A 19124-nucleotide genomic window follows, 5' to 3' on the forward strand; every position below is an offset into this window, starting at 1 on the left:
TTCTAAAAAGTAGCAAAGCTGAATTTCACTGAAAGCAATCCAGTATATATTCTTTTTCTCCTTCCTTTGTTTTCATGAGAAAAATATATCAAATTACTTCAGAAACTTTTCATCAGAAATTCTAGCTATGAATTTTAGAGGCAATCCATAGCCGCTGTGATGGAGATAAAGTAAAGATAATTTTCCTCATCTCCAAAATGAGGGCACTGACCTCCATGATCTCTGGGGTTTCTTTTACTTCAGAATCTATCATCATATGATCATTTAATTCCACCGTTTAACACGATGTCAGGAGAGTAATTTACAACTTCCTAGGACCTATTTCAGGGACTCAAAATTTCCCTATTTATTGTGTTTATCCTTTCATTTGACCAAGTCCCTACCACTGTAGCCCATGTTTAGTGGATAGGGAGAACAGCTGGTCATCTTCCTCTATACAGAGCCCTTCACCTAAATCCAAGTCACAAGGGTACCCTAGTTAAATAAACTCAGTTCCTTTAATGTTTCCCCAGAGGTCCATTTTTGCAACATTTTAAACATCTCCCTGATTCCCTTTCAGACCCTGTTCAATTTTTTCATGTCCTAGAATGAAGAAGCTGAGTGCTCGGTAGATAATCTGTAATTCTAGAACATGTCATTGCTACTCCAAGTGAAATAAAAAAGATATTTGTTTTTTCAACGAACTATTCAATTAGAATTTTCTGGAGAAGGGTTGATGAAAAGGAAAATAACTTCCCTTATGGTTAAAGGAAGAAATAGAACATTTATCCAAAGGTATTTATGGAACTATTCTCAAGTTCTCTTGTTGTCATCTTTTTCTCTTCTCTCCACACAATGTAGAATCCAGTTACCTGATGGAGATAAGAATATTACCTACGAGAGCAGTCAGCCATTTGGGAGAAACTACCTGGCCATATGTATTGCTTTGTGTAGATTCTTGATAGAATCGGAATAATTTTTCTCCAATTTAGTTTGCTCTCATAAAGAATATTCATTGTGAATGTTATAGAAATAATAATCAGTAAAATCTGTTTCCTCATGTGTGTTTTTTTTTTAAATTCTGAAAGTGTATTAGGGATTACTTTGATTTTTTAAAAAGAGACAGCCTCTACAAATTGTTTCTCTTGGATATAAAGTAGATTTATAATATTTTTCCCATTATTTATTCAAACATTTTTGGTCATTACAAAATAATTTGTCTTGAGAGAAACCAATTGGATTAGTGAAAACAATTAAAGAAAAGCTCTCCCTCCAGAGGAAATGCCATTATAAATATTTAATCCACAGGACAAAGGAAATGGTGTTGCCCTTTTCTATCATTAAATGTGTTTGTTTTCTGGATGAAAACTTTCTTCTTTTCACTTCATGTTTCCCAGGGCTCGAGGTGAATTCATAATTTTATGATTATGACATCAACTTGTTACTATGGGAATGTTTGGGCTATAACAAACAGAATAACAATAATTCTTTGAATTGCTTAACATTTTTCATCTGAGGATTACAAAACATTTTACAACTAATAATACTAGCCACCTTTTCATAGAGTGCTTGTAAGGATACTTTTCCTTTCATCTACATGGATCCACTAAAACTGAGAAGTACTGAGCCTATAATCATTAGAGGAAGATAGAACTCTAATTCCTGGCTCTGATCAGTACCCTCATCACAGGATCCTAAAGAAGGGCCAAATGAGTATAATTCTATTACATGATTTTAGAAGTATAGAGTTAAGACAATTCAGTCATCTTACTCAAGACCTAGATTCCAAGGGCCAGACTTACTAATTTTCTATGGAACCAGGAGATGTGTTAATTCTCCTGTTTGGTCTTCAGTTAACTCATATATAAAATGAGTGAATTAGCTGAATTCAGAAGTTCTTGGTGTGTGTTTTTTTTTCCATGTCACAAAAACCACTGGTGATACCTAAAGAGCCTTTCTTAGTCTAATGTTTTAAAATGAATAAAACAAAATACATAGGATTACAAAGGAAACCAACTAAACTGAAATGAAGTTGTCAAAAGATTTTTTTCTTTTTTAAATGTCATAGACCCCAGGTTAAGGAACCCTAGAATAAATAACGTCAAATCTCTTTTAGCTCTAATAGGCTGCAATATTATTATAGAATAGGCTTAACAGTTTTAAGCAGAACAAAACAAGTTATAAATTAGAGTGAGGAAGCATCTAATGTACGATAAACCCAATAATAAAGGCTTCCTTTTTCCATCACACACTTTGAAACTTAAACTTGTTTAAAAATGTTAACTGTTGAAAGCTTTTTGAAAACTCTACAAAATTTCCTAATGGTAACATCTTCATGGTATTTGTAATTAAAATGCTTCAATTCAGATGCCAAGCTTGCCATTTACCAAATGTTTGCCCTTGAGCAGGTCATTTAAGTTTTATTCAATTCAATAAATCTGTGATGCCTACTGTGTATGGTATTGTACAAAGCATTAGGGGGACATACAATGTTTAGCTAAGACACAGTCATTGCTTTTGATGTGTAAAACAGAAAGACAGTAAAATATGTACAATAACTATAATAGAATTCATTAAATAGGTAAAAAATAAAATGTCATATGAGATTTAGAGAAGGTCAGACAGGGAGTATCAGAGGTGTCCTGAAGAGCATAGCATTTGAGTCAAACTTTTAAGGATAAGAATTCAACAAATATAAAGAGAAAAGGAAGATGTTTCAGGCAAAGAGAAATCTCCTTATTAAGACTGGGATGATAAAAACTTAATTACCTACATTAAAAGGCTTGCTGAAAGGATCATATAATACCAATTATTCAAAGTTCTCATAAACCATAAAGCTATATATGAATGTCAGCCAACATGGTGAGCATCTTCACCCTCATAGCTTATGTGGAGGCAATTTGGTCAAATGCAGAGTGCTGGATGAGGCAAAATTAGGAAAACTTTGGCTCAAATTCCACCCCTGACATTTACAAACTGTGTGCCCATGAGCAAATAAGTCACTCTCTGAGTCTCAGACAATGCTTTAAGGCTTATCTAATAACTGATAGATGGGTTGCAGTCTCTGTCAGCTCAATACCAATGAAATCACATTTTAAAAATGTATTGCTGTGTAGTTGAGCCTTCCATATAGACAAACTGTAGGTCCATTGTCTAAAGATTAGACTAGCTAAGTCCAAAGACTAAAAGCAGGAGTTTTCTTCTACAAATAATGATTTTTTTCAACAACAAGGACTCATGGATATAATCTACTGAGGCATACAAGAGTTGTAATCTACATTGGTGGATGAAGTACCATCAGAGATGCAGCATATAATGGAAAGTGTATTAGATTTGTAGCCAGAGAAACTCTTTAGATCTTAGCTCTGCCACTTACTAGCTACATGATCTTGGCCAAATAATTTAAATGGGACCTCAATTTCCTTATCTATAAAATGGGGAGATTGGACTAGATGACCTCTCAGGAACTTTTTACCTCTACATCTATAATCCTATGATCAAGATAATTACAGATACTTGTTTTTTATACAGCACTTTATTGTGACAAGATAATTTATGCTTGTCTACTTTGAAACTAAGAACCCTAGGGAGGTGAACGATGTCACTATTCATGTTTTACTGAAGAGGGAACTAAGGTTCCAAAAGGTAGTAACCAATTCTTCTAACCCTAAATCTAGTATTCTTTCCACTACACTCTTCTGCTCTTCTAAAGAAAATAAACTCAAATTTGTGAGGATATTTTAAATCTTGACTATGGTATTTCTGGATAATATGCTACAATACAGGAAGGAATCCTAAACTAACAAAGAGAATGTTCAGCTGGACCAGCAGAGAACTTTTCCGTCTTTAATTTTCACGGTTCGGTAATCTACACCAGATGTGAAGTGCTGAAACTTAAGAGTTCAAAACTCTAAGCTCCAGTCACCACTGAGGTCATAAACACATTTTTATGGTGCTGCTAAGACTCACACCAAAACAAACTTTTAACAAATCATTTTAAAAAAAAAAGCAAAATGAAACAGATAAATTCAACAAATGTACCTTTAAACCACTTAACCTGAGGCGAGGGAACACCGGTAGTTTGACATTCCATAACAGTTGTGTCCCCCAAGGCAACCAAGAGTTCACTCTGAACTACAGTCAACTTTGGAGCATCTGAAAAGAAAGAAGGTATATAATATAAGCAGTGTCTAGCACAGCGGTTGTTCCAAAATGTTTTCAGGATGAATAAATTAAGAACTGTGGTAGTGTGTACATAGCTATACTATATAACATAGTATGCATATGTATAATTAAAAACATAAATGTGGACGTACATAAAAACATTTCTAAGGCAAAAAAAATTAAAATATATTTTTCCCAAATAGATTAGTACACAATTAGGAAGTAGATTTCAATAGTTTTAGGCAACAATTTTTTTTTTAAATCTCCATTCGAAAATAGAGTGAAAGAGTTAAGGAGAGAAGGATGCTTTTTAAAGAGAAAAAAACTTAAAATTTTGTCATTGCAACTATAGGAGTAAATTAATTAAGTACAAATTTAAGAATTGTAAAATATGAATTATAAACTTTTCCACCTTATTTTGATGCTGATGCTGACCAATTATAGGCAAAGAATTTATATTTTCAGGCCAGAAGTATGATTTACAAAGCATCACAGGTTATTAGGGTTTTGTTTTTTAAGAAGAAGAAGCAACAGCATAGAAACTAGAAATTTACAGAAGAAAAAAGTTAATGGCAAAGGATCATCACTAATGCTGCTATTCAATAGTTATTCATCATTAATAATGGGAAATACTAATATATAATTACACACAGAGCTCGGAGCTTTGTGTAAGAAGTGCCAAAAGAGTCAACACAAGAACATGTCAGTGCTTAAACATGAAGTGTTGAAGGTTAATGATTGTTATAAACCATACAAGAAAAATAAAATGAATCACATAAAATGCATACAGTATTAAATAAAATGTCATAATCCATCTTAAATAATGGCAGAGATAACAGTTTGAATGAGCAGAAGGAAACTGAATTCATCTACTTTGGATGTGTAAGATTAAGAAGGATTTGAAACAGCAGGGTGGATCAAACAATGGGCCAACCATGTGTAAGTTTCCTTGACTAAACAAAGTATCCACTCACAAATGTTAAAGTTTCAATAAACTATATTTTGCATTTCAAAATGTAAGAAAAATCTAAAAATATGTATCTCATGATTATCAATTGTTGTAAAGTAATATAGCATTTCTATAATTATTTTTATCATCACTTTTTATTATTCACTCATCTTTATTGGTCTTCTAAAAGATGTATACTTGCCAACATATCTCAGAGTAGAAGTCTGTTTGTCTGTCCCAGCCGAGTTACTAGCCAAGCATCCATATTCTCCTGCATCTTTGGGAATTGCGTTTTTTATAATCAAGGTGCCTTCTGAGGTCATTCTATACCTGGATGAAAAGAATATCTTATATTACATTCAACTGGAGATACTGTAATGTAGCAATATCATTGCACAATGTCTTTCTTCAAAGGAAAAACTGTTTTATAGACAACTTAGATGGCAATAAATGTGGACAACCATCAGTGTTACCACTGATAGACGGGATGAATGAAGGCACCTGGCACTGAATTCTTAAGAGCCTAAAATGAGTTAATGATAGCCCACGGATGCAGTCTGGCTCAAAATGCTAGATTCTTTATGCCAAACCCAAAGTAACAGAAGCCCTATAGCTGGAAGCTTTGTTGTTTATGCCCCACAAGTTCATTATACTCTTGCCATGTGGCAGGATTCACTGGCTTTAAAAAACTAATGAAGCATAAAATTCTCATACATATAAGATGAGGAAATGGGATGCTTGTCTCTCACAATGTCTGCATCCTATTTCATTAGAACTAATGTCCCTTTTCTCATTTCTGTATTGACCTTTAGAGAGGAAAACAATGGTACAGTTCCAAGAACATTACCAGAAGTGGAATCAGTAGACTTGAGTTGTAATCTTGATTATATGACCATTAACTATGTACTCTTGGGCCAGACCCTAACCTCTAGAAAACTAAGATTATCTGTTCACATATAAGATATGAATATTGTATTATTCTGTGAACCTCAGAGTATTGTTTTGATAAGCAAATGAGATTGTGAATGTGAACAGCCTTGTAACCATGAAGTTCTCTATTGAAAATGTGTCATTATCAAATTTAGGACCTTTTTCCTCAATAGAGTTCTCAAAATAACAATGGCACTGTAAGATGCATTCTCTAAATGATATTAAACATCACTTAGCACCTAGGAGAATTTCTGACACTTTGCGGTCACTTAATAAATGTTTACTGATTATTTGAATAAATATGTTGTTAGGAAGCGCATGTTCTCAACTTGGGACTGTAATTTGAAACTTTACAGGGTGATTCTGAATGACTCCACATGGTGAGATAACTGAATCATACGATCAGGGATTTAGAGTTAGAAATTACTTCAGAAGCCACTGAATCCAATCCCCTAGATGCACAGTTGAGGAAATGGAGCACAACATGGCTTTCCAAGGGCTTCATAGCTAGTATGTGTCCAAGGCAGGGTTTGAATCCCAGGCATCCTCATTTCAAACTCCAATGCCCTAAAAAGTATTTGAAGTCATTCTTCATTATTTTTCGGATTGCATTTCTTGCTATGCTTTGGGGAATATATGAAAGTGCTAGCTAAGGCACTACCTCCCTTAGTTTCAGAAGGTTAATAAGTTTCTTTTAGAGCATAAGTCCTTAACTTGTTTTGTGTCATAGGACCCCCCCCCCACTTTGGCAGTCTGATGAAGCTTACAGTTTTATGAATCATAGTTTTAAATGCATAAAACAAAATATATAGGATTACAAAGGAAACTAATTATATTAAAATATAATTATCAAAATATTTTAAAAGTTCATAGATACTTTTAGAAATACTTATTTTAGGAGTTTAAAAACTATCCTCACTTCTTAGAAAATGAGGCATAACCCAAGAGTATGATACTATTCCAGTACCTGTGTGAACCCATGATAAACAGGTCATTATAGGTCCAGACTATCTTTGGTTTGGGGTAACCTGTTGAAGAGCACATGATGGACACCTCAGACCCTGTTGTAAAAGACTGATTCTTGGGCATGACCGTAACTTTGGGTGGCTCTGTAAATTAAAAAAAAACCAGAATAATAAATATGTACAATAATAACTTCATTAAACAAAATCTGCTATCAGGTATGTCTTACTCAAGGCAGTAACCATTTCCTTTGGCTCTCAAATTAGACATTCTCTATACTATGCTTGTTTGATGTTGGGTATTTTCAGTCAAAGATTTTTATGTCCTATTCCCCACTAGACTGTAAAGTCCTGAGGTCAAGGACCATTTTATATCTAAACTAGGTACCTGTTCCAGTTTCTATCACAGTGTTTCTTGCACAATTAGTACTTAATAAATGGTACTTAATAAATAAAAACAAATTGGTACTTTATAAATGAATGAATGAATCTGATACCTGAATATTTCACCAACCTATTTGTGACAGAGTTATCTGTGAAATATGATGCTGTTGAAAAGGATATTTTACAAAAATTTTCATGAGAGAAAATGAAGATTAATATGGTGCTCAAGTGGACCTTTACAAAGTATCTGAATATAAAAAATAAAAGATTTCTTCATTTTTCCCTTTTCTGGTCATTTTTTGTTATCCTCATCATAAAAATGTGATAAACAGAACCAGTGCACATACACTTCTTATGCACGTTAAGCAAAGGATTAGATTTAGCCCCTTCTCTCTGGCAGGTTGTACCATACACTTCCTCTCTTCTTGTTTTATGTCATATGGTTCAAGCTACGAAAAAATATTAGGGATGGTTTTCAGAACTGGGTTCTCACTGACAGTTCTATGAGCCCAAGGTTGGTTCTTATTCACTCAACCACTATCTTGCAAACAGTGGGTGTTTAATAAATGTTCACTGAAGGTAACAAAATGGAATCAAGAAATAGGAGATTGCAGACTAACTGGTTATTAAGTTTGACTTATGATTCCATCTGGGACCTATCAATTCTGAGATACTGGAAAATGGTGCATGCATGTGTGGGTGTTGCAGAGTACTTCAGAAGAGTACATGAAGAAGGAATGTTTCTTGTTATTCCTTGTTTATCGAGCACCTACATTGTGCTAGAACTTTGAAAAAGAGAAAGTGCTTTATGTGTCTGGCTTGCACTGGCACAATAATGCTGTAGAGTTTCAGGAGACTTTCAGATCGTTCACCCAAACGTGATGCCATAAGCTGCTGTTGCCTATTCAGCATATTATTCCTGAGTTTCTCTGGCACTGGTCCCAGCAACTCCCACCCAATGCAGTTCAGATATCAAAGTGAAAGAAAGCATCCATTACCCACACCAGGATGCAGAGAGCTGAAAGGTCACTTTGCAAATAAAGTTGGGATACAGGGTCCTGCTAGGGGTCACAAAATAAGTATGGATGCAATGCACAGATGTGATGACATCACCCCCACAGAAGGTGAGAGATCTGCTCTGGCACTAGAAAGGATATTACCACTGACAGAAGGAAAATCAAGGGGGAGGTAAGAACATATGAAATAAGAGAAAAGTCAATTAGGATCAAGAAGATACAGTTACAGAAACTGTTTCACTTGTTTTTTCATCCCATGGATGCTGCATAATACACAGAGAGCACTTAACATATATTTGTTTAAGGAGTGATTGATTGAACCAACCAGATAGTTAGGTATGGACCCTCATCACTAAAAAGAAAATTGAGGAAAGATGAAGAATACCTTTTGTTTTAGCTCAACCATGATTCATTTGGGGATTAAAAAAGGGAACACTTGCTTTTCCTAAAGAAGAATCCATTCCACTTCATTGACTTTTAGATAAATATCAAAATTAGAAGAATCCAAAAGTAGGGTCACCAGGAGACAATGGAAGTTTTGCAAACATGTCATATGAGGAATCATCTCCGAGAAACATATTAACTATATTGTTCCTTCAACATTCCTCATGCTTTGTACTTCTTTGTCTTTGTCTATTATACCTTCTCTTTTTGTCATGCCTTTCTTTCCCAACTTCATCTGTTTAATTTCCATCTATATGTTAAAGGCTAACTCAAATGCTGAATAATTCACAAAGGCTTTTTTGATCTCATCCCCGTACAAAATTATATCTCCCTCACTTGAAGTCCAACAGCATTTTTATGTGTAAAATTGTACTCTAATAATAAGTTGTACTTTATTAACATACTTTATTGTCCTGTAATATTTCTATTTTTCTTTAAGTATTTATTTTTTCTGTAAGAACGTAAATTATTTTAGGGCAGGTACCTTATCTTATTCTTTTTTGTATTTCTTACAGAATCCATTCACAGTGCACTCAACCACTTTTTCTGAATAAAGAAATTTATAAAGAGGAAAATTAATTTTATTATAACAACTTTTAAACATTTGAAGAATTTGAAGAATGTGGAAATTGAAATATATTTATTTTGTATTGCTCTCAAGAGTAAAATTTAGATCATCCTATATTATATACATGTATGTATATATCTATCTGCAGTGCCTGTTGAAATGTGTATATTGATATACTAACTCAATGCAATTACAGTCATCATGTCCAACGAGAGAAGATATGCATGAGTATACATATGCACATACACATCTCTCTACATATATATGTTTTATTATTGTTTTGTTAGCTATGATGTCTTTAATAATAGTATATTATTTCTGCTAGTCTTTCTTGAGGGCAACTATAGTTTTTACTGCTTTATCTGAAACCATTATTGAAGCTCTTGCTTTGGGAGATTGACTTAGAATAGATGTAATTCTAGCCCCTAACTTTAGCTGTTTTTCCCAAAGGAATCAAATTATTTGGTTGTTTTCTAATCACTCTGAAACTCCCTTCACGAGTGAATTTTAATGCTTGACATTTAAGATTTTAATCTATAAGTTTGTTTTTTTTCTCTATCAGATTACTGTGGAAAAAAGACTTAAAACTGAAGAGTTATTGGAGAACAGAATCTGGAATCAGAAGAGTTGAGTTTGAATTCCAGGTCTATCACTTTGTGTGACTTTGGGCAAAAGTTCTTAACTGGATGCTTCTCTTTCCTGATATTTAACATTAGATTAGACTCAACGACAATCGTGTTTTCTTCAGTTCTCCGTCCATGATCCCATCTACTGAGAAACAGTAAATGACTAAAGCATGGGTAGAAATTCACTACATCAAAAATGACTTTCATGTCCTCTTCAGTTTTCAAGGTATTTATTTATAATGTGTGGCTTTAACTGTAAATTTGTAAGAGCTGTATTTACCAGTAAAATATATAATTGCACAGCAAATAACAGTGACATTCCAAATTATTCATTCAGAGTAAAGTTTCCTTTGCTTTGCTCTATGACTCAGTTCCACATAAGGAGTTCATAATGAAATCAATTAAAATCTCCCTAATGGAATAGATATGTCAAAAGGGCTAAGTGTGGATATTCTGGTGCATAGTTACTGCCATCTACAGTTGCAACACAAATATCTATTCCAAAATTTCCAACAGCCTTGCACAATTTCTTGTAACATTGAACGCCACCTGTTTCAAATAACTGCTCACATTTGCAAAGAACCTTTCCTTCAACGAAGTCAACACACACAGATGCCTTCCTCATTTATCCTCCTATTTCAGCGCACTTAAGCTGCACACTACCCTTGTAAAGCATTTTCAAATCTAGCATGACATATTATGTGAACAATGAATTACACTACTTTAGTATGTTTCACACATTTTCAGCAAATATCACTAACATGATGTAATTTCTAAATTGTCAGGATGAACTAATTTAAGAAATCTTTTTGGGGAAAAATTCCATGTATCTAAAATTGTCAACTTTGTAGATCCTAAATTTCTCCATGTGAATTTTGTTTTTGCATTTTAATGGAAATAATGTAACATAGACCATAAATGGAAAAGAAACTAATGATGTGGCAGAATCTCAAGCTGCTTCTTTGATAGAAATGTCATTAAAATTGGTACCCCAAACTGAAAGATTAGCAACCCAATCAACTCTTTCTTATAACCTGTTATGTATATTTTGAGGTATAGTCTACTAAACCCTGTTTCTACCAATAAACCAATACCTATTAAGCCAAAATTAGCACAGGCAACAGAGAATTGATCCATACTTTTTTTGCATCTCAGCTTCAGAGAGTGCATTGAGTGTACAATCATCAGCAAACAGAAAATCATGCACCAATACTCCCTCCACTTTGGTGTTGGCTTGTAACCTTTTCAAACTGAAGAACTTACCACCAGTATGGTAGCTGACTTTGATGCCATGTTCATCCTTATTGAAAGCATTTGTCAATATGGCTGAAAACATCATGATAAAAAGCATGGGAGCAAGCAAACAGCCCTGTTTCACAGGTGCTCCATCAGCCACCACCACACCATCCATACATGGAACCATCAGTCACAGCAAATGGAGAAGTTTTGAATGCTGTGGATAAGTTCACTTACTTTACTTTCCAGGGATGTACACATTGACAATGAAGTTGATGCATGCATTGCCAGAGCTAGCTCCCTGTTCGGGAGGCTCCAAAGAAAGGTTTGGGAGAGAAGAGGTATTAGACTGACTACCAAACTGAAGGTCTACAGAGCCATTATGCTGACCTCATTGTTATATGCTTGTGAAACATGGACCGTCTACTAGCGCCATACCAGGAAACTGAATTGCTTCCATTTGAACTGTCTTAGGAAGATTCTGAGGATCACCTGGCAGGATAAGGTACTACACACTGAAGTCCTTGCTCGAGCTGAACTGCCAAGTATTCAAACTATGCTTCAGAGAGCGCAACTCCGATGGGTTGGCCATGTTGTTCAAATGCAAAATGTATGCTTGCCAAAAAGACTATTTTATGTAGAACTTGTATGGGGCAGGCAATCACATGGTAGCCAGAAGAAATGATACAAGGACATTCTCAAGGTCTCTCTCCAGAACTATGATTTGACTGTGCAACATGGGAGATACTGGCATAGGATCGCTCAGCATGGCATGCCCACATAAGAAAAGGTGCTGTGCTCTTTGAGCAAAGCAGAATTGAGACAGAATTGAGAGAGCACAAAGTAAAAGCAGGATGAGCAAATTTGGGATATCTACCCCAAATACTGAAATGGACTATCTGTGCCCAACCTGTGGTAAAGCATTCCAAGCTCTTACTGGTCTGATCAGCCACAGTTAGACACACTGAAATTTCACTTTACAATGGTGATGTCATTTTGGTCCTCTTCAAAGACGAAGGACAACAACCAGCCAACCAACTTATTAAGCACCTATTTATGGGCCAAATTGGCAAGGCATTGTGGGAGAAACTGAAGACGCATAAAGTATGCTCATTTCCCTCAAGAACCTTATTATTTAGTTAGAGAAATACGGCTACCATAAACAAAAAGTAAACAAAACAGAGTAGGACATAGTTGTCCTGAATTATGTAGTATAAACAAAAAGTACTTTTGGACCATGTAAAGAAATCTGGAAGAGCTAGAGAGATTCAGTAAATCTTTTCTGAAGGAAGCAGAACTGGAGTTGATCCAGTCATCAACATCATCTTCATCTTCATCTTCTTCTTCTTTTTCGTCTTCTACGGCTGCTTCTTTATCATCATCACTTAAATAACATTTTAAATTTTGCAAAGTGCTTTTACAAAAATCTCATTCTAACATCACAATAACTTTATTAGATGGATGCAGTTGCTATTATTACTCCCATTTTATATATGAGGAAACTGTGGCAGCGTTCCCTAGCAAGGAAGTGTCTGAGGCTGGATGTGAGCTCAGAGCTTCCTGAGTAGCTAGGTGGTGCAGTGGATAAAGAGCAGGGCCTGGAATCTGGAAGACTCATCTTCCTGAATTCGAATCTGGCCCAAGATACTAGTTGTGTTACCCTGGGCAAGTCACTTAGCTCTGTTTGCCTTTGTTTTTCACCTGTGTGTGTTCGTCCTTTGTTGCCAAAGACCATGTCATCAGAAAAATAATGACATGACTTGCACTTGACTTTGTTTTGAGTGAGGGAGGGCTGTGCAGGTCACCAGCCTCACTTCTCCTCCAGAGCCATCTGAATCCAGTGACCAAATACTCATCAGGATGACTGGAGATGACCCAGGATGAGGCAGTTGGGGTTAAGTGACTTGCCCAAGGTGACACAGCTAGTGAGTGTCAAGTGTCTGAGGTGAGATTTGAACTCAGGTCCTCCTGACTCCAGCACTGGTGCTCTATCCACTGCACCACCTAAGCTGCCCTTCTTCACCTGTAAAATGAGCTGGAGAAGAAAATGGCAAATCACTCCAGTATCTTTGCCAAGAAAACTTCAAATGGGGTCACAGAGAGTCAGACACAACTAAGAAACAACTAACAACAACAACGAGAAACTTCCTGATGCCAAGTCTGGTATTCTATTCACTCTGTACATTGAACCAAAGCTTTTGGAATGGAAAAGGGAAAAATGAGCAGCTTCCAAATGAGGAGATCACCAGCAAAAGCACAAAGGCATGGAAACGTCATGTTAATGGGACAGGTAAGAGAATGACCTGACTGAAATAGAGGGCAAATAATGATAAATAATGTATGTGAATGGTATGGGACCAAATTATGTAGGGCAAAGCCATAGAGATGAAGTCTGACTTGAAGAATCAAGAGTATTCAAGATTTCTGAGTCAGGGAAATGATTTTTAAAAGTGACCTAGGGGGTGAAGCCAAGATGATGGAGTAGAAAGACATACATACACTAGCACTTCCCCCACAGCCCATAAAATACCTGTAAAGAAAGAGTCTCAACAAATTCTAGAGCAACAGAAGCCAAAGAACAATGGAACGGAGAAGATTTCTAGCCCATGGTGACCTGAAAGGCCGATGGGAAAGGTGAACAATATTGACAGATTTAGGGGAATTGGTGGTAGCCTGGAGAAACTGGTTCATAGGAAAAACCAAAGGTTCGCTAACATACATGTTCAGGCAATCATGAAGCAATTTTTAAAAACCCTGCAAGCAATTTTAGGTGCTGAACTAAAGTCCACATGAGAAGATAGGGATAGGAGAATAAGTCTGTATGCATAAATATATTCATATTTGCATATAAGTACAATATATAGCATATGTTTTAGTAATAATGCCAATACTTCTGAGAGAAAACTCAATAAAAAGAAAGGCAATATTTACCATGGAATTTTTTTAAAAGTCTATTATGTAATATATAATATAAAATTTAATATATAATATATGAAATGTCTGTTATATGTTATATACTATAATAATCAGCATAAATCATATTATATGTAGGTCAGGAGAAATATTCTCCAATTTTTACTCTGTTCTTTTGAACTCCCAAATGGATATCCAAATGTGTATTTCAATGACTATCAAGCTTTTACTCTGAACAAGACCTCAGAAACTACAAATGAAAGTAATCATTTCTCCATGATCGAACTTCTACAAACATCTTCTTTAAAAGGCCAGATAAAAAGACATTCACATAGTAGAAGGAAACATTTGTGCTATTTTATATATTGGTACTCTAACCACAATAAAGGAGGCTGCTATTTCTGCAAACACCTACTGAGACATATGTTTTTAGCTTTGCTTGGTAGACTTCATTATATAAACATACATGAAAAATGACTATTTAAATCTCACGTTGCTACCAGTCATTATGATCATTCTTGCTATGACTACTACTCGCTAGCCTTTATATAGTGTGTTAAATTTTTCAGAGTGCTTTATAAGTGTTCTCTCATTGGACCCTCATAATAACCCTATGTGGTAGATGCCACTGCTTTACAGTTAAGGAAACTTCAACAGACGGCTGAAATGCCTTTCCCAGGTTTACATATATGTATCCGAGGCTGAATTTGAACTCGGTTATTCTTGACTCTAGGTCTAGCACTCTACCCATCGTGCCACCTAGCTGCCTCCTAATAGTTATAATGTAGTAGACGCTCTTCAGGATATAAAACACAACACACAAACCATGGTGGTCATCCAGATGGATACATTTATAACCTAGTGTACATGTATGTTCTAGAAATACTTCATCATCACCATTAAATAGTGATTGAACATCTACTGCCCTCTTTCTTAGCATGTGCTAAGTCCTGGAAATACACATCACATGGTTCTTACTCTTGAATAGACTTAGTAATACAAAATATGGAATGAAAATGAGAAAAATTACATTTAGGATGGAAAAATGCTAAATGAGGGTTACAAGAATCCAGGGATTGAGGTGCTTCAGACAGAGTAGTAGAATTAGAGTCTGGAAGACTTCCTTAAATGCTTAATAATTTCTGACACTATTGTCAGAAAGTTATTTAATATTTCTGAGTGTGTTTCCTAGAGGGAAACTAGAGATAATGACCCCTGTAACAGCCATAAAACAGAGATATTCAAAGACTCAAATGAAATAATGTATTTAAGCATTTTTAACTTTAAGGTAATGTGTAAATGGAAGTTGTTTTCAGTAAAGGAGGAGCCCCTGGGGAAGGTTTTGTGGAGGAGCTAAGATTTGAGTTGGATTTTGAAGGACAGGTTTTGCTTTTTCAGAATTATTAATAACTTAGATTCCTTAGTCATTCTCGGGTTTCTCTTAAGCTTGCTAATGTGGTAAAGTTGATGGCTCAGTGGATAGGGTGATAGACTTGAAGTTGGAAAAATATGAGTTCGGAGCTTGTCTCAGACTTACTGTGAGAGCCTAAGGAAGTCACAACTTGTCGGAGACTCAATTTCCTCATCTATAAAAAGAATACAATGTAGCACTTAACAAAGAGTTGTTATGAAGACTGAGACATATGAAATGTTCCTTGCAAACCTTAAGACACCCCGTAAACATGGGATGTTATTATTATGATTTATTACTGGGACCATTAAGATAACCAAGACAGGGCAGTGGCATTAGTTTATAAAACAAATTGTCCGCATTTGCTGAAACAAGGAGAATTCATCAGTTAAGTGATAGCAATGTTTAACAAAAGGAAAATAAACACAGAACAGCACTGCTTTCTGTAGTAAACCATAGCTTGTATGAAGAGAGTCCTAAGGAGATGTTGAGTCCGATGAAATTTTCTACTGAATTCTGTTCAGTTTATTTTCTAATTTATAGAGGAGGGGCAACTTGGCACCTCATCTTATGCAAAAATTTTTACAGGAACCATCGTATAATAACAAATGCAGAAAAAAAAGCTAGTAAGAGGAGATATCCCATGAGCTATTTCTTGGTTCCCTAGTATCTTTTTGTTATTACTTGCATTCCAGCAATAAAATCTGAGTAAATACTCTCAATTTTATTAGAAAAAAAAAACAAACCACATGCACAAACTTTATACTTCTGGCATTTCTGAAAAATCTAAGAAAACTGGTTCATAATGGTTTCCAATGTTTTTCTTATTTGTGGGGAGAAAAAAAATCCCCAAACTCCTAAATTCTTATTTCTCCTAAATAAGTAGATAGAACAATACAAGCTGCTAAATGAGAAAGTTGGAAAAGTTTGATTATTGAGCTTGCAAACCTGGTCCAATTCCTCTTAAATCAAACAGGATCTCTGACCCATCCTCCAATCGTCAGCATTTCCTGGGTTAAGAAGCTAACTTCAAAAAGTAATGTAATGACTATCATCGAGCCTGCCGAGAATTGTAATTAGCAGCTGTGTACCATTGTAACAGATGTGCACCTACTGATTTAGATCATTTAGTTTAAAACACATTGACATTACCTCAAATAAAGAATTTAACTTCCCTTTACTTCCTGCTCTGAATAGGAAGATAAGAGACTCATTAGTCATGCTAGTAATTTTTAAATTAAAACTCTGGTATATGGAGAAAGAAACAACAATTGACTTATCATAAGGCCAATTTATAATGTACCAACATGCTCCAAGAAATCTTTCTCAACTTTCAGTTTTTCTTTGTTGTTTCCTAAAGGAAATAGCAAAATGAAACATTTTAGCATTTCAAAATGTGTATAATATAACCTAGGCTGGTCTGTGTAAAGAGATTTTATTACTAACATTTTTCTAACCATCTAGTCTATGACCCATGACCTGAATATTTTTCTCCCATAGGTTTAACTTACAACTTCTAGAACATTTCCTAATCCTAGAGCCTCTTAGATCATCTAACTAAGTACCAAGATTCTGATCAAAACGTTTCCAAATCAAGTACCTTCAGAGCTCCCTTAATGATACAGTGGGGAAAGATGGGCAAACAGTATAACAAAATTATATACATACATATATATATGTATATATACATACACACACACACACACACACACACACATACGCAGAGAGAGACAGAAACAAAGAAATGGATATAGACAAGCCAGGGAGCAGAAAAAGACAGATGAGAGAGGAAAAAAAAGGAGAGGGAAAGAGGAGAAGTAAAATGGATAGGGAGAAGAAAAGGAAGAGGAAAAGATAGGAAAAGAAAGAGAGAAAGAGTGAGGGAGAGGGAGACACAGACACAGATAAAGATGAAATCAAGGAAGATGGAGGAGAGGATGCCTGAATGAATGTGAAATTCACTGAATGGTTAACCAAGGGTCTCTCTTCTTATAATAGAGTGTCAAATTTAATTGAAATATCCCTTTCTCAAACTCTTAGTCTATAAATTTACTCAGATTCTATCATGTCTACTTTGGTAACAAAAATGGGAAACTAGTCATCAAGTAGGTTTTGCTGATTTAGTATTTATTATGGACTTTTCTGTGATTTCTCATCTTGCTGCTTCTTAATCTCTGCAGAAAGGAAGAGGAAAAGCTTGTCAAATCCCAAAGCACAATGATGCTGATTCATTAATGGACCAGTAGCAAAGCACTTTGGTAGGGCTATACTTTGTTTTTATGCAAATTTGGATTTGTGGCAGGTGAGGAAGGAGAGAAGATGATACAATGATTATAAATTGAGATTTTAGCAGATTTTGCTGAAGAAAATATAATTGGACTATATAGACATTTTCCTAAATCCATGATACTGATGACCTCATTTCAATCTGTAAGGACATACATATTAGAAGTATAAGTCAGCCTTCATTTCAAACTATAAATAAGATATCACTGGCACGTGCCACAGTAAGTATTTCATCTTGGAACTTTTTAATAAAAAGAACACTTAGAGGTACTAAGCAAAATAGGTCAAGGTAATAAATGTTGTACATTGAGAAGGGAATATTTTGAATGACTAGCTGACCTGCTTTTTCCTTTAAGTTATCTGGTATTTTAGACTCTACATTCTCCTGCCTTTATCAAATATACCTTACAACAAGTTTTCAAATCTTGAAATTGATAGATGCATACATTTGTGTATTGTGGATCTAACATATGCACATGATGCATAAGCATGCTCAGCTGATTAATATTCCTAAAATTCAATGCCCTGAGGATCGAAAAGTGACATTTGAGATTCAGCCCAACAATATCTCGGGGAGAAGACTCATTCAAGTGAATGTGGTGAGTCTAATGTTACGTAGAAACTGTTCTAGCTGTGAGCCTGCTCTCTCCAGGGACCAAACTGGTAGAGAAGAAAGTGTGGCCCAGAAGTATTAGGGTAAAATATTAGTGAGCTTGTTCTTGCTTGATTTTTGAAGTAAATACCCTTTTAAACAGCTAATTGATGTTATACGTTTACATGGAATTAGGATGCTAGTCATTAGAGGCCAACAGTGGTAGAACACAGTCAATAGGGCTGAAGTCAGAAACATGAAAGAAACGTCAACCACTCAGGACTGAGAAAAACAACTCTCAGGTAGAGGACCATCTTTCAGATGAATGTATCTGACTGCAAACCAAACTGAAGGTCTATAGAACCAATGTGCTGACTTCACTGTTGTTGCCTTTGAAAACCTAGACAGTCTATCAGTGCCATACCAGAAAACAGCTAATTCCACTTGAATTGTCTTAGGAACATTCTGAAGATCACATCACAAGATAAGATATCAGACACTGAGGTCTTCTCTCCAGCTAAACCACCAAGCGCTCAAACACTTCTGCAGACAGTGCATCTTCAATGGGCTAGCCACATAGCTCCAATACCAAATGCATGTTTACCTAAAAGATTGTTTAACAGAGAACCTGCGTAAGGGCAAGCACTCACAGGAAAGTCAGAAA

General features: G+C 35.4%; 1 protein-coding gene across 3 annotated transcripts in view; it reads right to left on the reverse strand.

The window, feature by feature from the left end:
• The window catches only part of HMCN1 (hemicentin 1), a 487951-nt gene that overhangs the window by 244407 nt on the left and 224420 nt on the right, over nt 1-19124 (reverse strand). For all 3 annotated transcript variants that reach the window (XM_072648379.1, XM_072648380.1, XM_072648381.1), the window contains exons 12-14: nt 6990-7131; nt 5295-5422; nt 4021-4134 (exon numbers count right to left, since the gene is read on the reverse strand). In XM_072648379.1, coding sequence (XP_072504480.1) covers nt 4021-4134; nt 5295-5422; nt 6990-7131 — 384 coding nt within the window. The remainder of the gene's footprint in view (nt 1-4020; nt 4135-5294; nt 5423-6989; nt 7132-19124) is intronic.

The sequence above is a fragment of the Notamacropus eugenii genome, chromosome 2 (assembly GCF_028372415.1).
Source record: "Notamacropus eugenii isolate mMacEug1 chromosome 2, mMacEug1.pri_v2, whole genome shotgun sequence".
In the NCBI taxonomy this organism is placed as follows: domain Eukaryota; kingdom Metazoa; phylum Chordata; class Mammalia; order Diprotodontia; family Macropodidae; genus Notamacropus; species Notamacropus eugenii.